Source organism: Nomascus leucogenys, chromosome 5 (assembly GCF_006542625.1).
Source record: "Nomascus leucogenys isolate Asia chromosome 5, Asia_NLE_v1, whole genome shotgun sequence".
NCBI lineage: Eukaryota > Metazoa > Chordata > Mammalia > Primates > Hylobatidae > Nomascus > Nomascus leucogenys.
This window is the reverse complement of record NC_044385.1, coordinates 101,457,414-101,482,692: the sequence shown is the minus strand read 5'-3', so window position 1 is coordinate 101,482,692 and position 25,279 is coordinate 101,457,414. Positions and strand designations below refer to the sequence as shown.

The 25,279-nt window shown below is 36.0% G+C and overlaps 1 protein-coding gene across 9 annotated transcripts in view; it reads right to left on the bottom strand.

Annotated features, from left to right (window-relative positions):
* Positions 1 to 25,279, bottom strand: part of LMO7 (LIM domain 7) — a 234,520-nt gene that overhangs the window by 73,772 nt on the left and 135,469 nt on the right. For 5 of the 9 annotated variants that reach the window (XM_003257345.4, XM_030813495.1, XM_004088145.3 and 2 more), the window contains exon 5: positions 24,360 to 24,466. In XM_003257345.4, coding sequence (XP_003257393.3) covers positions 24,360 to 24,466 — 107 coding nt within the window. The other 4 variants (XM_030813494.1, XM_030813496.1, XM_030813499.1 and 1 more) reach the window with 4 other exon arrangements.

The window sequence follows — 25,279 nt, the reverse complement described above, 5'->3', positions numbered from 1 at the left end:
ATTTCAGGTGTCCTTCCAGACTTGATCCCATGCTCAAAACCAATATAAAATTTGATAATATAAATCTTTTAGTCTTTAGGAACATGATATTGGAAGAAAAATAAAGTTACCTGATTATATGTTTTCATTCAAGTGTTTCTCAAACTGTACCATGAAACAGGAGAAACTGACAACATTTTAATAGGTCTGAAGATCAAAACATTTTTAAAAGTACTAATTCTATGCTGTCCTCTTGAATACACACACTAGCAAATTAAAATTATGAGAAGTCCTATAACAAAGACCTATTTTACTTACACTTTGAAAAATTTATTTTTTTGGCAGAACAGTTTAAAAATCTTAAGGACACTAGTATTAATGAAGTGTTTTCTAGTTGTGATCTGTTTGAGTCCCACTTTATACTTAATTATGTAATATAATAATTGTAATAATTGCCTTTATTAATCACTTTATAGCAATCATTATGTTGAGTATTCTACATTATCTCCTTTAATCCACACAACAATGCAATGATTTTGACATTAGGAAACTGCAACTCCAAAAGCTTAAGAAACTTTGCCAAGGTTACAAAACTATTAAGGTTTGATGTGATTCATAGACTTTCCCAAGACCCTGTTTTATTAATAGTATGAGGGTAATCACAAATATTTTCTACATTACTATATTTTTAAAATAAATTACTTCTTTCTTAATCCCAAAAAGTTATCTGTATAACATCCTGAACTAACTCATTTCTTTCTCAAAGTATTGATTCAAACCCTGTTGCCAATAATTTCTTTCCTAAATCTGTCACCCAAAGACAATGGTAGAAGTTCCCAGTTGCCATTTTTTCTGACAAAATTTAGATATTTTCCACTATCCTGTATATACAACACACTATAGAATTTCACAGATAAAATATTGCCAAAGCACTTTTTAAAAGACTTAAAAGTAAATGAAATACCATCAATTCTCATACTGACAGATCAACAGCATTCATTTCCTGTACTTTACCACTGCTGGGTCCTTATAAGTAAGATTTCTGTAAAACAAATATCTATCAACTAAAAATAAAGAAGATTACAAAGCAAGCATGTACAAGATTAAACAGAAAAATCTGTTAATTTCCTGAAGTTACATTTTATTATCTTAAAAAATAAAGATAATATTCATCTTTAGGTTTTGTGGAAATTAAACACATTTTAAATGCCTAGCACATAAATACTCGTTTCCTTTCTGATGTACATGGAAGTTCTCTGTAAAGCATAAGCTGATGTAAATTGTTGTTTGTAAGTTACCACTGCACCTATTCCTTAGCTGTGATTTAAAATATATTAAATGTGCTGTGTGATATGAACCCTGGTCAAAATAATGCATGCCAAACCATGTATGCATGCAACACATTCAGAAGTCTACATATTACTTAAAAATAAATTATTCTACCCTGCCTGTAAGTGAGACTTTTTTCAAAATTTTAATTTTCAACCATGAGGAAAATTAGTACCCTCCCCAAATGAGATTCCAAACCCTCAAGTTTTATGTCATAAATCACTCTAGTCCTAAATATTACCTGCTCCACAAAAGCCTCTTTATCTCATGTTTACTGGCACAATCCCAAGATATGGCACACTAAATTTTTCACAATTTGATTTGTGCCAAAGGTTAATCAAGATAATATAATTTTAGACCAAGGTTTCTCAACCTCGGCAATATTAACATTTTGAACCTCATAATTCTCTGCTTTGGGGGGAAACTGCTATGCATTATGGGATGTTAAGCAGCATGCCTGACCTCTACCCACTAGACACCACTGCCACTCCCTGGCCCCAGGCATGAAAATCAGAAATGTCTCCAGATATTGTCAAGTGTCATGGGGCCGAGGGAAGAGGGGTACAAAATTTCCCATGGTTGAGAACCACTGTTTCAGAGCATCTCAGAATTTAGCTAACTCCACTAATCAGTTAAAGCAGACCTGAGGTTCCCAGGGGTCTAAAATTAGCTGAAAGGCTCATTTAAAGACTGTAACCTAGAAAAGGTATTAAATATATGAGTAAAACAAACAGACAAGCAAGGACTACACACCTAAGAAGTTAATGAAAAACATACTATCAGACCAAAGGGCAAGACCTACCTCAGTGCCTAAACCATTAATAGATACTCAGTAAACATATATACTAAATGCTGGAAGAATTACAATTTAGTAGAGCCAAGAGCTCAACATTCTTGCTACCTTGGAAAAAAAAACTCATTCAAGCTCTCTTGTCTTTCAGATACAAAGTGGCAGGAAATGATGTATCTGGCCTGGCAGGGTGGCTCATGCCAGCATTCCTAGCAATTTGAGAGGCTGAGGTGGGGTAATCACTTGAGGTCAGGAGTTCCGGACCAGCCTGGCCAACATAGTGAAACCCCTTCTCTACTAAAAATACAAAAATTAGCTGGGCACAGTGGTGCGGCCTGTAGTCCTAGCTACTCAGGAGGCTGAGGTGGGAGGATCAATTGAACCCAGGAGGCAGAGGTTGCAGTGAGGCGAAATCGCACCACTGCACACTTCAGCCTAGGCAACAGAGTGAGACTATGTGTCAAAAAAAAGGGACCTATCAGATCTTCATTTTATCCATTATAATGATATTGCAAAATATTTCTAGCAAGTGTAACCAACTTAGATGACCCTGCTCCCTCAGCTGGGCCTTATTTAAGCAATTACCTAATATTACACATTTTAGATGCCATTTTTATGCATTCCAAAATGGTTATGTACATGCTGTAAAATACATCTATGCATAAAATATACTGTATGTGAATAATCCATGCTGTGCCACCACAAACGGTTTTCTTAGCTTGAGAAAAAGATTCCATTTCGAATTCGTTGTTCCTACTTCACACTTTAAAATACTGATAATTTGAGTTCAGTGGGAGGTTGAATAATGACCCCACTCCCCACCAAGGTCTACTTCCTAATCCCTAGAACCTGTGACTGTTACCCTATATGGCAAAAAGGACTTTACAAATGTGATTAAAGATCTTCAGATGGGGGGGCATCCTGGATTATCCCAGTGGGTCCTAAACATAATCACAAGTGTTCTTATGAGAGGAAGAGGGAGACTCGACTGTTATAGAGGAGAAGGGATTGTGACCACAGAGGCAGAGATTGGAGCAGTGATGCAGCCAGGAGCCAAGGAATGCTTGGCTATCCCTAGAAGTAAGAGAAAGAAGTGGATTCTCCCCTGGAGCCACCAGAAGAAATCAACCCTGCTGACGCCTTCTTTTTAGCCCCTTAAGACTCATTTTAGACGTGACATCTAGAGACATGTAAGAGAGTGAGTTTGTGGTAAGTCAAAAATTTGTGGTCATTTGTTATAGTGGCAACAGAAAATAAACACAAATACTATATCAGCATTGCCCTACACATTTCATATGCAGCTTAATTTTATCACCAATGCAGTTCTATATTCAGTGTTATTCACATTTTACAGAGGTGAGACTGAAGATCAATGAGATTAAGCAATTTTCCAGAAGTCACCTTTACTATATTGTTATAATTCAAGACCAAGTTGATCTGACCTAAAAATCTATTCACAGCATATGAGGATTATTTGGCTAAAGAAAATGAAACACCTACTCCTAATTCTCCATTTTAATCCTCATCTACGGCTAATCAATGCCAACAGTTTATGACAGTGAAGCTCATAGTTCACAGCTGAATTTTGTTACCAAATTTTCACGTGAAACTTTTTAATTCTAATTAGTTTAAGAAAACAGAGTAAGGTTAAAAAAAATACTCCCAAGACATCTTTTCCATTAGATAATTATAAAATGTATTTTTTAAAGTACAGGTGCCATTAGAAAAAGGAATGAGAAATTTCTTCTGTGCATATACATCTTCAAACTTCCCAGGACTAATAAAACCAAAGCCAACCTATTTCATGAACAGAAATAAAGTTGGAGGAATTCAGCAATAGTAATTGTCCAAAAAATTGTTGCGGGAAGTCAGGGAACCTGAATGGAGGGACCAGCTGAAGCCACGGCAGAAGAACATAAATTGTGAAGATTCATAGACATTTATTAGTTCCCCAAATGAATACTTTTATAATTTCTTACACCTGTCTTTACTGCAATCTCTGAACATAAATTGTGAAGATTTCATGGACATTTATCACTTCCCCAGTCAATAATCTTATAATTTCCTATGACTGTCTTTAATCTCTTAATCCCATCATCTTCTTAAGCTGAGGATGTATGTAGCCTCACGATCCTGTGATGATTGTGTTATCTGCACAAATTGTAGAGCATGTGTGTTTGAACAATATGAAATCTGGGCACCTAGAAAAGGAATAGGATAACAGCAATGTTCAGGGAACAAGGGAGATAACCATAAAGTCTGACTGCCTGCAGGGCCGGGCGGAACAGAGTCATATTTCTCTTCTTCCAAAACGAATAAGAGAAATACTGCTGAATTCTTTTTCTCAGCAAGGAACAGCCCTGGGAAAAGAATGCACTCCCAGGGGGAAGCCTCCAAAATGGCCACTCTGGGAGTGTCTGTCTTATGCAGTTGTAGATAAGAGATGAAATACCCCTGGTCTCCCACAGCACCCCCAGGCTTGTTAGGATTGGGAAATTCCAGCCTGGTGAAATTCTAGTCAGACCGGTTCTCTGCTCTTGAACCCTGTTTCCTGTGAAAATGTTTGTCCATGATGATGCATGCACGGTGGGACAGGGAACCTCATCAGTAATTCTAATTTCGCCCTGGCCTTGTGACCTTGCCCTGCCCATTTGCCTTGTGATATTTTATTGCCCTTGAAGCATGTGATCTCTGTGACCCATACCCTATTTGTAAACCCCTCCCCTTTTGAAATCCATAATAAAAACTTGCTGGTTTTGCGGCTCAGGGGGCATCATGGAACCTGCCAACATGTGATGTCTCCCCCAGATACCCAGCTTTAAAATTTATCTCTTTTGTACTCTTTCCCTTTATTTCTCAGACTGGCTGACACTTAGGGAAAATAGAAAAGAACCTACGTTGAAATATCGGGGGCTGGTTCCCCCAATAAAAATATAAATCATAATGTCTGTTTTTAACTAAATATTTTGTTTCTGATAACTTGTGTAAAGCTACTTGTCTTCAGAAAGTCAATAGGATGCGTTATGTCAATTTTTCCATTTACATAACTATCCTTGATTTGATATATATACACACATGCATGCACATGCACACACATGCACTTCCTATTTAGCCTTCCATAAAACACTTGGAATTTCAGAATATTAGAGTATCACCAACCATCCTGTATAAACCACTGAGAAAGAATTGACATGCTTCAAATGAATAATATCACTGGCTCTCAAATTCAGGTTAATATAATCCTATCGTTCAGTTAACTTTCAAGTTCAATATACATTGAATCAGATGTCTTTCAGATTAGTTTACATTGATTGCAATTGATTTCAATGTTCCCATTTTATATTTGAATATCTTACAAAACCTTCCCAAAACTAATGAATCGAATGAGTTCTCCCCCAATCCCCATCTCCTGTTCACCATATTTAGTTCCAACCCAATTATGCTAATACTTCCCAGGAAACTTCTCAGCTATGTCCTTTAGAATGCCAATGTCATTATCTCTGCCCAGAATTTAAAGTTTGATAAGTTCTTAAGTGCATGCATTACCTAATCCTCAAGCCTGTACATCCTTCCACATGCTCTGTCCTGGTTGTACAGACTTGAGGATTAATGATGCATGCACTTGGGTGAGGAGCCTCCAACTTTCAGCGTCAGAAGCTGAGGTCTAAGCCAAACAACTCCCTTTACTGAAAATTCTCATCACCAAATCCCATCAATTCCAGCTCCTAAATATCTCTTGAATTCATTCTTCTTCCTCAGATGACATTCACCTCCTGCCAGCCTCCAGTCTTGCCCTATACCTTTCTCCTCCTCTACAGAGATGCCTCCAAGACCTTCCTAAAACATTGGGAGAGTTGGGGGTATAGTAATACATGTTTTAATGAGCCCTGCAGGTAATTCTGATGCATGCTAATGATTGAAAGCCCTTGCCCTAGCAATATACCAAAGTTAAAATTACATCTGAACTGAAACGACAGCTTCAACAAGTTTAGCTACTACTCTGAAAAAAGTTCAACTGAAACATAAGTCCTCTAGCCTTACCCAACTAGAATTAAAAACAAACAATGAAAAGCACAAAGAAACCCAAAGTTAAGTGAAAAGCCTGGAATGACCGCCAATGATTTTCAAGTGTTGACTTAAAAAAAACTCAGTATGCCTCACGGTGCTTACATCTGCTTAAGTGTGCACTGTTAAAAGGCACTCGATTGGCCGGGTGCGGTGGCTCATGCCTGTAATCCCAGCACTTTGGGAGGCCAAGGCGGGCGGATCACGAGGTCAGGACATCGAGACCATCCTGGCTAAAATGGTGAAACCCCATCTCTACTAAAAATACAAAAAATTAGCCAGGCGTGGTGGCAGGTGCCTGTAGTCCCAGCTACTCGGGAGGCTGAGGCGGGAGAATGGCTTGAACCTGGGAGGCGGAGGTTAGAGTGAGCCGAGATCACACCACTGCACTCCAGCCTGGGAGACAGAGCAAGACTCCATCTCAAAAAAATAAAAATAAATAAATAAAAACCACAGATCTTGAGTCCACAGAACAAAATGTTTCAAGTAGCACTGAAGAAATTACTTTCATAAGATGTCTGAAAAGTCAACCACAGACAGCTTTAAAGGAATCCTATTTAGAAGGTTAAAATAAGTTACCTTGCATGGGTTTTAAAATGTCCTCATAATACCATGCATTCTTGTTGTAGTCTCCGAAGAAGAGTAATCAGTGAGAAACCAGGCTAGAGATATTTTTGTATTCCCTAATCTCTAATTTGTTTCTCCCAGTTAAGAAAATCAGAAGTGGCCAGGTACAGTGGCTCAAGCCTGTAATCCCAGCACTTTGAGAGGCTGAGGCAGGTGGATCACGAGGTCAGGAGATCAAAACCATCTTGGCTAACACGGTGAAACCCCATCTCTGCTAAAAACACAAAAAATTAGGTGGGCGTGGTGGCAGGCGCCTGTAGTCCCAGCTACTCGGGAGACTGAGGCAGGAGAATGGCGTGAATCTGGGAGGCGGAGCTTGCAGTGAGCTGGGATCACCCCACTGCACTCCAGCCTGGGCGACAGAGCAAGACTTCATCTCAAAAAAAAAAAAAAAAAAAAAAAAGACAATCAGAAGTAAATAACATTCAAATAGTTTATCTGAATGTGATGAAACATTAAATGAACATGAATTTAAGGCCACCTTGTTGGAAAATCCTATAGAGAATTATAATACCAAAGTATTTTCCACAAAAATAGTGATGTGTAAATAGAGTTAAGGCATCAGATTTAAAACAGGAAAATAGACCAACATTCTGAAAATAGGTATGCAACATGAATTAAGAAAAATATACCGTGGCTGGGAAGAAAAATTTAATTGCCATTGGTAAACTTTCTTCTTTATATTCTAAAATGTGGAATAGCATGAACATATTCTGGTTTGCTGGTTAAAGCAGGTAAGTTGTCTTTAAAATTTAAGGCTAGCCTTATTTTATTCAGATTCCTAAATCCGAACTACAATAATAAAGCAAAATGTAAACAAAGTACCATTCATATAGACAGTTTCAGTGAAATGAGTGAACACTGGGGGAGGGAAAAAAACAAACAAACAGTGCCCTCATTCAAGTCCTTTGCTGCTCCAGCTAAGCTCACGATGAGGTGCAGTGACAATAACTACACCTGGACTGTGGATGTGGAACTTCCATCCACATCTCCATCTTAGCTCACTGGCTGACATTGCAAACACCACCTAACCTCATCTGGGACACTTTTCTCACCTGCAAAAGGACTGCCCTGAATGAGATTACGTCCTTAGTACCTTCCAGCTCTGGTATTCTGATTTTTACCTCTTAACAAAGGAACATTTCTTAAAAGTGCACATTTCTCAAATTAACAATTCATGCTACAATTTTTAAATTGATAGGAAAATCAACCTAGAGCTTTACTAGTGTCCCTAGAGAGCCTCTCTCTCTCAGAGGCTTTCTGGTAAGTTCAAATAAAACAGTGAACACTCACATCAACTGTATGACATGCATGATGAAGCACTTTGAACTAATATTAGATGTTCCCATGTATTACCTCTATTATAACTGTGGGATAACGTGCTCCAGAGCTGTTGAAGGCTAATAACTTTTTAACACTATATTTATCTCCTCCTAAACATATGTCAATTTTTTAAAGTCTTCAGAAATTAAAATTTTTTTGAAATCACATTTGAGGTTATTGGTAGCAAAAAATGGGTATGTTATCAAAGTCATTCATAAAAGCTATTCCACGAAGTTTTTAAAAAAGCTTTCAAATCATATAATTCCAACTTTCTTCTTACAGTTTCAATAGAATATAAAAAGGGATCAAACACAAGATTGTCAAATTATTGACTTAGGAGTGGGAGATGAGGAAGAGAATCATGAACAATGCAGCTGGAGGCAAGGGAAATGACTATACAGAAGTTCAAACGTTGATCAAGATAAGTCCTTCCTGATTCTATAATTCCCACGATTTTATGAATGAACTAACTTCAAAAAGACTTGAGGCCCTTAGACACAATGACTTACTACAACTTACGTTTATATATATATATATACCATATATATATATACACGCCATATATATATATATGCCATATATATATACATGCCATATATATATATCTCTACAATATATATACATGGCATATATATATATATATATACATGGCATATATATATATACATGGCATATATATATATACATGGCATATATATATATACATGGCATATATATATATACATGGCATATATATATACATGGCATATATATATACATGGCATATATATATACATGGCATATATATATATACACGGCATATATATATACATGGCATATATATATATACATGGCATATATATACATGGCATACATATATACATGGCATATTATATATATACATGGCATATATATATACATGGCATATATATATACACATGGCATATATATATACACATGGCATATATATATATATACATGGCATATATACATATATACACATGGCATATATATATATATATCCATGGCATATATATATATGCCATGGATATTGTGTGTGTGTATATATATATGGATATATATATATATGGATATATATATATATGGATATATATATATATGGATATATATATATATATGGATATTGTGTGTGTGTATATATATATATATATATATATCCACAACATTTCTTTATCCAATCATCCGTTGATGGACACTTACGTTAATTCTGTATCTTTGCTCTTACAAATAGTGTTGCAATAAACATGACTGCAGGTATCTTTTTGATATTCTTTCCCTTTAGGTAGGTACTGGAGAGATGACTGCTGGCTCAAATGGTAGTTCTATTTTTAGTTCTCTGAAAAATCTCCATACTGTTTTCCATAGAGGTTGTACTAATTTACATGCCCACCAACAGCATCGTATCAGCATTCCCTTCTATCTGCATCTTCACCAACATCCAACATCTTTTTGGGTTTTTTGACTTTTTAATAATAGCCATTCTGACTGGTGTAAGATGGTATCTCATTGTGGTTTTAATTTGCATTCTCTGATCATCAGTGATGTTGAGCATGTTTTTCATGTGTTTGTTAACCACTTATATATCTTCTCTTGAAAAATGTCTGTTCAAGTCCTTTGCCCACTTTTTGACAAGGTTGTTTTTTTCTTGTTGAGTTCCTTGTAGATTCTGGATATTAGCCCTGTGTCAAATAGTTTGAAAATATTTTCTCCCATTTTTTAGATTACACGTTTACTCTATTATTTTTATTTATTTATTTTTGCTTTGCAGAAGCTTTTTAGTTTAATCCATTTAAGTCTCATTTGTCTATTTTTTGTTTTGTTGAGTTTACTTTTAAGGACTTCGTCATAAATTCTTTGCCTGGACCAATGTCCAGAAGAGTTTTTCCAGGTTTTCTTCTAGGATTTTTATAGTTTCAGGTCTAACATTTAAGTCTTTAATCCACCTTGAGTTACTTTTTGTATACGGTGAGAAGTGTAGTTCTGTTTCATTCTTCTGCATATGGCTATCCAGTTTTCCCAGCAACATTTATTGAATAGGGTGTCCTTTCCCTGCCGAGAACTTTAAGACACTAAAGGCTCAACTCAATGAGCTTTTTGCAGATAAAGTTTATCAAAACTCTTAATGATATTGTTAGCATACAACATTAATTCCAACAGCTAGTTTTATTTGCTTTTAAGTCTACTGAAGAGGTTTATCTAAAAATATACTTAAAATATTATATCCAAAAGAACCTTCCTGACATTCTCTCTTCCTCACCCTGTTTTATTTTTCTTCATAGTCCTTATCACCTCGCATTATTTTTTATTAGATAATATCTTTGCAACATCGGGTTAGGCAAAGATTTGTTAAGCAGAACACAAAAAAGTATGGATCATAAAAGAAAAAATAACCAAATGGTAATTTCATCAAATCTTCTGCTCTTCAAAAGACAGTTAAACTGTGAAACAAGACAGCAAATAACAGACTGGGAGAAGATAACTGATATATCTAACAAAGGGCTTCTAATCACAATATATAAGGAAATTTTATAACTCAATGAGATAAAGACAACTCAATTGTAAGAAGTTGGCAAATGATTTTAAAACATTCAGATAATAATGTATATTAAAACAGCCATTAAGTACATGGAAAGATGCTCAAAAATCACTAGTCATGAGGAAAATGTGAGCTAAAATCATAATAAAATACCACTATGCACTAAGTAGAATGACTAAATTCAATAGACTGATAATATTAAATGTTGAGGAGAATGTGGGACAACTGATATTTGTAACAGTATTATCCACAATAGCCAAAACTTGGATACACAAATGTCCATCAACTGGTGAACAGATAAACAAACTGTGGCAAATCTACATTTGGAAATACTGCTTAGTAATAAGGAATTACTCAACACGAATCAATTTCAAAAAAGTATGCAAATTGAAAGGGATAAAACACAACAGACTACATACTGTATGTTCCTTTTATATGATATTCTAGAAAAAGCAACACTATAATGAACTATACTGTGGCTACAGTTCAGGTAGGAGGTTGATCTTACAGACGTGAGAAAACTTCTAGGGTTCTACAGCTTGATTATGGTTCTATAGCTTGATTATGGTGATGGTTACTCAACTGTTCATTACAAAAACTCAAGCTGTACACAAAATAGAATAAATTTTGTTGTAGGTAAATGATACCACAATAAAGCTGGGAAAAAAAGTAAAACTAAAGGCAAAGATGGGTAAGAAGGGTCTCCTAGAGAAGAAAACAGCATGGAAAAAGTATCACTTGGTTTTGGAATCAGCAGTGATCATTTTACACCAGCAAGAAAGCACAGGCAAAAAACAAAACAAAACAAAAAAAGCAACACCAGGAAGTGCTCATTTTTAAAAACGGAATGAGGAATACTTCTCTTTCCACCTTCACTTCCTCAGAGCTGGATTTTGTTTTCCTACAAATGACTATTATTGCTTCATAGATGCCTCCCAAATCTACAAAGCCAGTGCTTATTTCTACTTAAATACATTGACAATGCCTATATTTCCATTTGAATGTTCTACTGTCACACCCAACACAATGTGTTAAAAACTTAATTTCCATCTTGCCTCCAAATCAGCTACCTTTTCTGTTTCTGTTAATGGTTGCACAGCTCAAAAGCTAACTCTTCTTTCTCCTTCACTTGGCTCAATCCTCATCACGTCTTAGTCCAAACATCTTTAGCATCTGTCTCTTCATCTACATGTTCACTGCTTTCAGCAGTTGGCTTCCCTATCACCACACTCATTGACTGCAATAATTACCTTACCTCTCTCTCAGCCTCCACACTTGTTCTCCTTTAATTCATTGTGTAGGCTACTTCATTACTCTATCTTTCTAAGTCTCTGACTTTAGCATTTTAATTAGCTGCTCAAAAGCTTTCGGTGATAATCCCATTACCTGTGAGATAAAGTTTAAATCCCCTAGCCAGGATACTACAGGCCTCACTCAAGCTTGTCCCAACCTACCTCTCATCCTGCCTCCAATCTGCCCACCTCCATTAAAGACCCATGCCTTAAGCTTCCCCAATCAGAATGTAGGCCCGAAGAGCTAAGACCTTATTTAACTCATCTTTACTCAATGCTGTACCTCCAGAAGACTCTGTGAAATGTCTGATTTGGACTTCTTGCCTCTGTGCCTTTGGACATGCAGTGGTCTTTAACTTCTCATTTAAATCCTACCCATCCTTTAGATCCACACTCAAGACTTACATCCCCACCACTTTCATTAAACTTTCACTCCATCATGTGATCACTATTTTTTATTATCTAAACCCTTGTTACTCAATGTGGTCCTCACTGGCAAGACCTGAAGGCTCATTAAAAATACAGAATCCTAGCCCTGCCCCAGACCTAATGAATCAGTCTGCATTTGAACAAGATCCCTGGTTGTTTTACATGCACATTGGCACTTGTTTAAAGCACTCTAACTCTCAGTAAAGTCTGAGTACATTCTTACCCATAGCTTCTAAAAATTACAAACTCCCCTATATCTCCAGAACTTCCTTATTACCATGTCTGACAGATACACATTAACATGTTTTTCTTTTGTTAAAAAAAAGAATTCTTTCATTTAGTCTTCATATCCTTCATTTGGACATAGAGACAATTTTATAAGAGAAACAGAACTGGGTTTGGAGTCATATGAGGGTTTCCACTTGCACCATTTACTAAGCCTGTGACCTTGAGCAAGTCACTAAGCCTGCATCTCAGTTTCCAAACCTGTAAACTCAGTCAACCACCCTAACTTATAAAGTGATTGTAAGATTAGAAAAGGCATTAAAGCAAACGTTCAAACAATTTCTTTCTAGTCTCCACTCACTCTTTCAAAGGCAGTATTTTTCCTTCACTTTTAATAGATTTTTCCTTCACTTTTAATAGCTTTTTTCCTTCACTTTTAATAGCTTTTCCTTCACTTTAAATAGCTTTAAAACTCAAGCGTTTATCACATCTAACCCATCTACTAGTTATTTAAAGGAGAATTATCCCTGTTTGTCTTCTTTTGGTATATTCGTATCTTGGGCTACTATTAGTTTCACATGTCTTTGGCAATCTAAAGCATCTTATTCACGAAATGAAAGATTAATGAATATTTCTTCCTCCCAATAAATGGCAAAAATTTGGAAAGTTAGAAATAATTATTTCTAAAGGCTTGGTAAGAAATGATAAGTTCATTTATTATAAATCTTGGTAAAGAAATACTTAAAGTGTTTCTGTGCTTGAGTCATTTCTTGGGATTTGCTTTTCTGAGTCACTATTTGATCCCCCACTCTCTTTTCTGCAACCAGAGAAGAGTTTCATCTTACTGGAATTAGACTATTTATTGTTACCCTTGATGTGCTATGCTTATCACCTGTTTATAACCCTCCAATAGCTACACTGATAGCAGGATTCTGGGCAATTTTTCTTCTTTAATCCAATAGAGTAGATCCTTTTACTGTAATTTATGTTTCTGCTTACAATTTGGTCTCTGGAATAGAACTTCACATTATTAATCTTTAATTATTTGTATAAAATTTAATATGTAATGATCTAAATTACAACAAAATAATATCCCATGTTATGTTTTCTTTTTTAAAGACCACTTATTCCCAGCCAATGACATTTGGAGGAGAGAGACACAGTTTAGTTTGGTTTTAACAAGATTAAGTAAAATAGAGCATCAAAAATTGGTAAACAAGAGATTATTCTAAATAAAATATATTTACTAATTCTATTTTTAAAGACAGGTTTCAGGCCAGTGCTATAAAGGTCAAAGTGTGATAGTATGATCCCGAGCAATTCAGATTAGTAAGGTTTTACAATTCTCAGCACTTAACAAGAATGTTCCATTATCACAGCAAATACAGTGGAACATTCATAAATATCTGCATGAAAGTCATAAAACCTATAAAGGCATCTACATACACTTATCAAAATCCAAATACTCCATTATTTCTCAACTAGCTAGTGTTAGAGAACCACATTTGTACTATATCTCTTCTATTCTAAGGTACATGTGTTCTCATTTAACATTCCTGAAATGAGGAGATCTTAAAAAAATCAAATAAATGATCTGAGACTTGATGGCACATTGTAATACATCCACTCAAAGTCACTTAGCTCACAAACTCAGAAAAAAAATTTTAGATCATAATGCGAAGATATTTGCCACATATCAAATAAGGCATTCTCAATCATGTACACAAATCCGTTCTGGGTATAGCTGGCCTGGTTAAAAAGCAACTCATGACAATTTTAGTAACATAGCCCTAGAAAGAATGTCAGCAAATTTTTAAAGTCTGTTTAAGTTTGTTTAGACAACACACTGGGAGAAGCACAAGCATGCAGGCAAAGATACACCAGGAATGAAAAAAAACCTAGCTTCATTACTGCCCAAGGTCATCTAACTAAGCAACTTACTGTTCTCTGCCTCATTGCAATTCAGGCATGTGAAGCAAAAGAGAAATACCTGGCTGGGCTGTTACTAGTTTAGAAATAATTTATGTAAATCACTTGACAGTGTTCGAAAGCTCTTATCTTCCAGTTTGTCTAAACTTAATTGCATCACAGTGACAGGAATATTTCTGAGATACTCTGGAGGCTATAATACAGAGATTTCCTAACCTCGTTGCTAGTCATCACTCCAAATCCAGCATTCCCTTAGAGTTGCACACTCAATCACTTCTGTTCCTTAAGACCTAAAAGCAAAAATTAAGACTTAAGCATGTTTTTCTGCTTCTCTACTTTTGGCTTTAAGATTAAGGTAGGAAAGGAGTAGGTTTTATTTCTCTTATGTACACACAAGATTTGGGATCTGTCCACAGTGAATATGAAATATTCAGTGGATGCTATTGACAAGGCACAAGACAAAAGGTCCACAACTGAGAGGACTCAATAGCAAGGCTAGAGTATGTGAGGCTCTAGCCAAGCTCCCCACACCACCCACCCACACCCCCATCAACATTGGGCTGCTTCTCTCTACCCTGGACAAAAAGCTCTATTTCTTAATAACTTGGCATAAACACCTATATCTAATGATACTACTCCTATGTCTCCTCCAGGACATGGACCAGGCCCCTTAGGTGAAAAAAAAAAAAAAATCATCACCAAAACAAACAAGGATTCAGGTACCTTCAGGATCTGGCATGTCATTCTGTGAAGCCTTGGAAATCTATGTTCTTATTTAATAATGTTTGTGTGTGCTCTATTCTTGGGCATTTTATAAGTGAATATATCCCTATTATACACAAAACTGAACATGAGATAAACAATAACCATGGGTTAGAGATTTTTATTTCTCAGTATGAAGCCAAAAGAAGTCTAGTGATTGGTCAGCCAAATTGTTGACCCAGATACACTAATTCCTTCCATGATTTTCTCCATATCTCAGTAAATTAAATAGAACACAGAAAAAAGCATTTCAAAACAATTGACAGCCATCAGTATTACTATAATGTAATGAAACAGTGAAATATAGTAACGACAGTAATACTTGATAAGTATCTAGGGACTTCTCCCTCAAATTGCTCAAAGCACACAGAGCAAACCCTTGTTAAATTGACAGTGGTTAATACAAACACAGCTTAATTCAAAGCAGATGCTTCTCCCAGGCCCACAAAACCCCACTTTTTCCTTTAACAGCTTAGGAAAAATTGGCTTATCTACAGTGTGGAGATTCAACATGTGTTTTTAATCTAATGAGATTTTATTACACTATAAATATATCGAGCATTTACATTTAAGAATAATGTTAGTATGAGTTACTGAGTGTACAAGTATACCATTTTTTTTTTAAATTAAAGGTTTTACAGTAATTCTTTGGGAACATGTTTTCTTAGGTTTACTGTGCATATTTGGTCAATGGTGTCTGAAGCACTAGTACCAAAGTCTTCAAAATATAAAGTGACACAGAATCCTGCCTCCCAGGTTAGTAGGGGCACTCTGAAAGGCATGTCTCTGAAAAGCAAAGGATAAATCCACCAACAGCCAATGCCACCCAGGACTGCTGCTCAGCATGACAGAAACCATACCAGGGCAATTACCCCTAAAACATAACTGCTCCATTAACCCGAACTCTAAAAAAGGAACACCAAACAGCCAATAAACAACATTCATGCCTAGTCTATTTAACATTTGATAGTCAGGTTCTACTTTTTTAAAGAAAAAGATAAAGTTTTATCTTAATGCATTTTGACATAACATTATACTTCCCAGTTTCTTGACATTTCATTGTACACAAGTAACACGGGAACTAAATAATAAGCATGGCTTTCATCTCAAACAGTACCTATTGCTATTTATAATTTTTTAATGCCTAAGGTAAAAAAACAAATGTTTCAAATAACATAATCAAGATTTTTCATGTTGTTAGTGTAATAGCCTTTTAATGAATAAAGCAAATGAGAGAAGTCCAAAAGGAGCAAAGTTTTCTCTAAGAGGAAAATGTGACTGCGATGTACATTTGAATTCAGTAAAGACAAGATTTTGAACAGCTATTCCAAAAAGAAAAATATTCACAAGCTCTACAAAAACCTTTCGGATAATAGCTTCTTATCTAAAGGATAACCTCTTTATGACCAAAATGACGCTTTTCACAGAAATGAAGGGAAAAAAATGGAACAACAATAAAAATAAACCCATAAATAATGTGAAGCTTTGGGTTAGATTTGGTGTCACTGACTAGTTTAGATTTTAAAAAGTGAGGGACATAAAACTTTCTAAGGAAACATTCAAATCATATTTAAAAATTTCAAAGATTTTAGAAAATACAGAAAGAAGTTTGGTCTTGAAAAAGTTAATTCAATTGTGTTAGCCCCACATACACAGAGGCAAGAGCAAATAACTTAGCTGTCTGTTCTCTGGTCTCTAGCTTTGCTATTCTAATAAAATGGATAAATTGTTGATTTTATCAACAATTTGATTAACCATAAATGTCAGAAAAACACATTTGTTTTAATATCTGCTCCCAATGGAGAAAAGGGATAAGTTTTAAATGGCCTAAATTCTCAAAAATAAAGAGCTTGTAGTTTGTAAGCAAAATTTAAGTAGCCAGAGGCCAGATTTTTTCCTCCATGTTTTCCTACAGGAGACATGTATCTTCTTAAAGTCAAAACAAGGGAAGCCAAAATGTGAAAATGATCAGAATGATAATTCAATACCATTTATGGAGCACTTACTATATACAGGCACTATATACTTTATATACCTGACTTCATTTAATCATTACAACATCTTTGTGAGGTAGGGGCATCACCCAAATGATATGATTTGCCAAGTTCCAAGCAAACAGCAATTTACAACTGTCTAATTTACTACTACCAGGGTTTAGCACACAGTTTGACACAGAGCAAGCAATAAATAATTATTTGCCATAAAATAAAACTCATGGAGAAGCAAAGCCATTACAGGGAGGAAAAGTAATCTGTCTAAGGTCATTCAGCTACTAACTGATATGATAAGATTAAACCCAAGTCAGGGAATACCAAAATCTCTGCTCTCATCAAAGATGATTCTGTTCACAACCATGGATACACATCTGCTCAATGTGCTTGTTCCTTCCTGGAAAGTGACAAACTCAGCCTGGGATTTAGTAGAAACATCTCAAATAAACCGTGAAGAAATCTTCAAGTTCCTCTGTGTTCACAGCCTTCAAATGTTTTTCTAATTATGCCAAAGTCAAAGTTAATGTGACTTTTTTTGAGGAGGAGGGCAGGCTTTAATGTTTAATACTAGACAAAGGTAAAAAGTACTAAGGCAGGTAACTTGACTTCAGAAGGAGTGAGGCTTACTGTAAACTTGTTGGTAAAATTTCTTAAAGTAATATCGATGACTTCTCATAAAAAATTACTTTCCTATGGGTTCCTGCTTTTAAAATGTTCCATTCTTTGCCCTTGAGCTTCTACCAAGATATTACAACTACCTATATAACCACCATGTTTTTCTACCGGAAAGTCTCAAGTATACACTTTAGATTTGTTTCACAAGATAAAAAGTGATCAGTGACTACGATATGAAGACACTGAAATGTTTCTAACACTTTATATTAAAAAAATTATTTAAATGTCAGTTAAGCATTCTTAACATTTATTATTGGCACATCAGCACAAGGATTTATTAAAACTTTGAACTACCTTGAAAGGCACATAGTCCAAAGTTCCCATTTTAGTTTATTACATACAGAAATGAAACACACACTCCTCTTAAACTGCATAAGTTTTAGATTATCTTGTAATACGCCATGTCATTGTCATTATTCTGGTATAAGTAAAAGGCAACTGAAACCAAAAGTTCAGTGACTGCTTTGCCAGATTTGCTTTGCATTTGAATAACGAGAATAAAAAGAGGATGAGTTGGCAAAGATTAAGACAGGTTTTTCCCCATCTTCAAAGCCTGGTTTTAAGATATCCAGGAAGTCTTTGTAATTGAAATCCAGTTTTCAAATAAACATGCAAAGACGTATGGTAACAGGAACCAAGGAGATAAAGGGAATAATACATACTTCCTGTCCTCAAATAGTTTCAAGTCTCTAGAAAAGCTAGACGTAGAGGAAATAAAAAGTCCTTTGAAAGCCCAGATGAGAAACCTATGTCATCTCCAATTAGATGAGTTTCCTGATTAAAAAGATGAAATGACTGCACATCTCTATATTTCCAGAGAAATCTGTGCATTTATCTTTATATAATGTATTCCAGCTGTGAATTTACAGGGCCATCTCCCCAGTCATAAAGTGAACCCCACTGAGGGCAGGTCTCCATCTTATCTATGTCTGTGTAAGTATATGCCACATAGAAGATGCTGAATCAATGCTCATTATATAACAAACAAGTCATGACTTCTCTAAAACCAAAATTTCCTCTTACTGGATGAAGTGCCATTTTCTACTCTGTAGCTCCAGAAATGGATTTAAGCATACATACCCCCAATGCCTATACCCTCACACAAATAATCACTTAAATCAGGCCAGAATAGGACATGAAAGTCCAAAAAACAATGCTTAATACTTCTGGTTACTGGTAAAGCTCACATAAAAAAAAAGAAAAAAGACTGAGGGAACGACAGGTATTTCAGTATTAGCAATTTTAAAAGTTGGATTAAGTCAACATAGGCGGCCTTAGAGATAATCATCCGAAAGAATAATCTCTTCAACAAAAATATCTCTTTGGTTTAACCCTTCAAAGGTCCTTGTTGTAAAACAAATGCTAACTGATCACGGGAGACAAACAACTTTCATTCTCCCATGAAGGGACTCACGTCAACTGCTACTTAGATTGGCCACAAAGTGAGGCCCTTCGGAGTAATGAACATAAGATAGGATAGTTTTAAAGATACAGACCCTAGCCAGGGAAGTCCACAGCATAAAGGCTTATCCAGCAGGCCAAGACAGAATCAGACCCCAGGGCTTTTTTGGATTTGAGGGAGTAGAGAGCAAAGGAAGAAGCACTGGCATTCAGAAACGTGGCTATCTGAGAAACAGATTAAGAACTAGAAATGGAGAAAAACAGATATAGATAAAATGTGAATTATTCCATGGCTTGTCCCAGCATCAGACCTGCCTCATATCCCACAACATTTCCCTGCAGCTAGGATTCTTAGATATTTAAACTGTGTCATTAAAGAGCATTTCCAAATTTGACCATACATTTTTGCCGATGGTCTTAAACAGAGCCTCAGCCACCCAGGATTAATGTTCCATCCCTTCCAGTAAGCACTTCACAACAGAGAACGGTTGGATGGGATAGAGATATATACAATGCAATCAACTTCCTTTTCATTTTATGCTCTTCTAATAGTTGGCAGAAAGGGTACATTTTAAAATAGTCACACGAGTTGACAGGTGGAAGTCACCATGCTCAAGTTGCAGATCCAAGTTTGGATATCGTTAAGCTCACTTAAAAAAAAAAAAGATGAAGATGTTGAGAAACTCATTTGAAAGACATGTACTTGCGAAAGAAAAAAACAGTAAAACTAGGTTTAAATTATTTTAAAAAGCAGAAATTAAATAATTCAAACTAGGTATATTTTTACTTATATGAATAAACCTTAAATACACCTATACACTTACACACCTCAAGCCCAATTTGGCAGACTGTTAAAACAGAGTGCCATCTGGGAACCTGATTCCTAAGAAATGACTTTAGAGCACTGCCACAAAATCAAGCACTCTTCTGAAGCTTTAGCGAACAGTTACATCCTTAAAATATCATTCTGAGACTCTTTTATTTTCCTGATGGGAATATGTTAACACTAATTTTCATTCCGACTACTGTTCCTTTGGCAACTAGCATGTGTAAAGAGAATAGATTTTTAATTTCTGTACTTTCATTTTAACAGACGTAAAAAAACAAACTCAGTTAATATCAATGTTTACTTAAAGTTACACTTTATACTTAAAATATCAATACTCTAGATAATAGAGTAAGTCTATACTAGAAAAGAATTTCTTTGCATGACAAATAGTGTTCAAAGTCATTGCCACCCTGTAATGATATTATGAACAGAATGTATCTGAAGACGTGCCAAAAACTGGATTGGAATGGTAAGGGAGTGGAAAGAAGAAACATGTTTACAATCTGTTCAATTTCTCAGCTTAAAATTTTTGATATATAGAGCAATGGTTTAAATACAAGACTTAGTTTCTGAGTCAAATTGCTAGACATATAAAGTTAAAACCTTTAATGGTTAAACCCTACCTTTCTGCCAACTTCAAGTTCCCCAATACAGGACCTCTAGGCTACTCTGTCAAGTTGCTTTCTACTACAAGCCATTGATCTGTACCTCTCTTAATGAACAGATGCCACCACAAAGACCGTGACACTTGCCAGAGGAGCTCTCCAGTGTGCTGTGGCAGGCTGGTGGGGCCATTATGCTTGATCTGCTACAGCCCTTTCACGGAAGGCCTGCACAGATGGCTCTGTGGGAACTTCACCACGTTTTCTTTGTGGAGAGTATGTGCTCAGTATGGATGTTTCGTAAATGGTTAAGAATAATGATCCAGTTTTTCATCCACACAAAAGATTGATTTCATGGCCTCAGATTGGGGTAGACCTCAATCTACCATTCATGGAGACTAAATCATAAATGTGCTTATTAGCATTTTGAGAAGAAAAGAGGTTGGATCCTACCCATTAAGTCAGGAATATCAAAATTAAAGGTGTCACCTGATGCTTGAATACATGTAGTCCCTAAATAAATAGAATAATTCAAACACATTTGAAAAAATTAAAACTACTGCTTCCTACAAAGTAATTATTAGAAAATTAGAACATATAACAGGATAATTTACAGAAATATAAAGAATACTGTAGTTCTGTCTGGTGAAAAGTTATTACTGTGAACTAAATTGTAAACTTCAGACAGCTAGAAAATTGAAAAATAGTTGGAGTCCTGGATTATTGAAACTATTCATTAACAAGAGCTCTTTACTAGCTTCTGCTACTGCCACTCATTTTCAACACACACAACTCTCCTCGGGCTCCATACAGCAACTATCACCGCTGCCCACTAACAAAAAAGTTCCCCTCATTTGCCAACACGGAGGATATCGACTGTCCTTTCCTATTTGCTCTCAGTATGCATCATGATTAGATCGAGTTTGCAGCAAGGCCAGCAACAAGTCTATGCACTGGTAGATGCGGTCTGGGCAGTTATAATACAGCATTTTAAATAGTCAAATCATTTGCTACACCTTGTTAAATTTAATGCATACAGATATGCAAAATAATTTCAAAGTACTCACACATATTACCACACTCTCAGACAAGTTACAATGCGCCTTCCCATTTAAACAGACAGTAAACATACTAACACAGAAATGCATAAATTATGTCTGTATATAAAAGTTATATTTTAGTAGAGTGTCAAAGGTGTCATAGTCAGTATCCTTCGTTTCCACATGACTATTTTGCTGGCAGGGAGGGAATAAACAAGAAACTCTAAATCTAAAGCCAGAGTTTCTCAATTCCAGTACTATTAATATTTGGAATAGGAAAATTCTTTGTTGTGGAGGATATCCCATGCATTAAAGTGTATTCGGCAGCATCTCTGACCCATTAGATGCCTGTAGCACTCTCACCCAGCTATGACAACCGAAAGTGTCTCCAGAAGTGGCCAAACATCCCCTGGTTGGCAAAACTGCCCCCAGTTGAGAACCACTGATCTAACCAACACTAAGTCCTTTGATCTACAATAATGACAGGACAAGAATTTTGACCCAAAGGAGTCTCCACATTATATATTTTTAAAAAGCTAAAATGCATTACTATTTAGTGAGCAATTATTTGCTTTTCTTTAAACCTGCTTCCTTTAGTAAAAGTGCTATCTCAGGGCATAAGAGCTTGGACAACATTTTTTTAAAGGTTGCTTGCCACTTCCCTGTGTCTCATCTGGGAGGCTCCAGTGCTTCCACTGCAACATACCCAGGGTCGACCCCTTTGCTTTTTGGTCCAATGAAATAGAATTATCAGGAGAAATGTTCTTAAGCGAAGTCAAGGTTCCCACTCAGGCATTCTCACAGGTACCACTCAGGCACGCCTTGCTTTGATGAACTTGTGGTTTCCACTGAAACAAGTTGTTCTGCATACTTCTCACTACAGCTATAACTACGTGACCTCGCAGTTTCAGTTTGTCAGTAATTTCACTGAAGGCTGAGCCCAGACACTAATTTGTCTGAAACATTTTAGGCCCAACATCTCATGAAACAGGCTCCAGGCAAGCACTCTTGGACTTGGGAGCCAACAAACATGTTTCACCTAGTCTTTAGCCTACTCAAATATAGGCTACAGACTTTCAAAACAGAGTATATTATTTTAGGGGGAAGCACATTAACACTTAACAAGCATCAACAACTTAAGGAAAAGACTTTCAAAGTCTAAAGTTTCTTTGCCCATCAGATAGGCCTTATGAAGAAATATGTTGATAAGGAAAAATAAAACAAATACATCCAAGTATTTAATTTTTATGGAAAGTAAACATGACCCCTACATACTACAGAAGCAAACATTTCACTTTGGTGATGAAATTTAGAATCTCTAAGCTATCTTTCGATTAGTCAGAAATGCAGGCAGATTTAACCTTCCCACGTACATTTAATTACCATGGAGTTTAGAAAAGCTTATTCAACAGAACTAGAAGCAGGTTCAAAACAGTGTTCATTTAAAAACATATATTGTTAGACTTTAGAAGACTAAGTCTACCTGGATTTGGGGCTGTTCTGTGTACTGCTAGAAGACAATGTGTACTATCAAAGATACTTGCATAGCTGGTTATTTTTCTTCAGAAAAAATAATTGGTCACCCAATTTTTAAAAATAACTACTAAAGGCTTTACACAGGGATATTAACCACATAAGCTAAATCTTTGAACTGGTAGAAACAGATTTTTCCATTTTCAATATTTCTATAGATAGAATAAGGTGTTTATTTTCTCCCTTGCAAAAATGTTAATTAGGTTTAAGAGGCAGGAAGACAAAGAGATAGTTATTACAAAATTAAATAATTTTCCTGTCACCTTTATCTAGTAACACGGTTTATTATTGATTGCCTGGAAGCAAATTAGATTTATAGGAAATATAAATAAATATCATAAGAGCTTAAAACCAGATTTCCTGAAACTGTATACTCCCACACAGACACCATTTACCACCAAAAATCTAACAGATACTGGCATATGTGTTCTCACCCCCACTTTCACTTTCTCATCCACCCTATTAAAATTGTGAAAAACAGCTCATTTTTAAAAGTCAGCCACAACCGACAGGGTCCTTGGCATTACCTGTTGGTCCCAGGCACTGCTGCCTTCACAATATTAAGAGATTCTTTTTTACCACTGTCCTATCTAATTTTTATGCTAATAATTATGTCTTAATTCCAAATATATAAAAAAATTTAAAGATTGTTGTCACTCTGCAAGCTATAATATAATCCCTAAATTCACTTATAAGTACAATGAGTATCCTCAACATTAGCAACCAAACACTACCATGCTGGACATGCATTAAAATATTAACACTACCATTTTGGTCGGTATAGAGATTTATAGTAAGACTATGCTATGTTATGAGTTATGAACAGCTTCACATTCACAGTCCCTAAGCCATTTTTAAAACAGTCTCTTTTAGAATGAGAACAGAGGAAAACAGAGAGAGTGGAAGAATTTTTCTGTAATCATGAACTCTCAGCAATTCTTTTCACTTAAGCTACAAGCCCTAAGTTTAAATATATATATCTAACAAACTGTTGAAACTTACTTGACAGTGACTCGATTTGATAAATCCTGTAGATCTCCAGGATGGAAAAGCTGGGCTTCTTTCAATCCAATCTGTTCACAAGCTTTCAAGAAAACGTTTATATTATCCTGTGAAAAGAAGTGGAAAGTGATTGCTTAGCTGAGCTCTCTCTCAGACAAAGGTTACAAATTTTTATGATATAACTTCGAAGCTTCAAAGTCCAATTACAGTCAGCAAAAGAGGCGGCAGCAAGACCCATGCATATGTATATTTGAAAAAAAATACATAGGGCTTGTACAGCCTTTCAGTCCTCCAGAGCATACACGGTCGTGCTATCTTATGCCTGGGCATACACTGTTTCTGTGATCTTTGTGACTGGCACGTTAAACATTACCTGTTACAGGACAAGTGCCCAGCCACTGAGCAGTAATCTACACTTTGATGTCAGCTCTGCTCTGCAAACAAACGCCCTCTTCCCAGCTTTGCACGGCAAGCCTCACCTCTCCTCTTTAAAAATAACTCCAGCTACTGACATTCACCCACCCAGAAACTGTTGGCAGGGAAGAAATAAGAGGAGGAACATTCTGTTTCTATGATTACAAATTACAGAACGACTGTGGAATACCACACCTGGAATCTGGGTTTGGTTGTTGAGCTGGCTCTTGACAGGCAGGGAAACCATACTATAGGACTGAGGAGAAACCTAGCGTTCATTGGCTAAATTGCATAGTTTGTGTGGCACATTACTCACTCCCTGCACCTGCCTCAAGAGCTGCCTCCAAAAAAATGAAAGCCTATCCCCTCCCTCCAAGGTTGCCCTCGTATCTAATTTCAAAACCCAAATCCTCCATTCACAATCCAGTGCTTTTTGTTAATGTAAACTGCTGCACAAACAAGAATTACAGTATATGCTATTTTAAAGCCAGCTACATTTCAGAGAC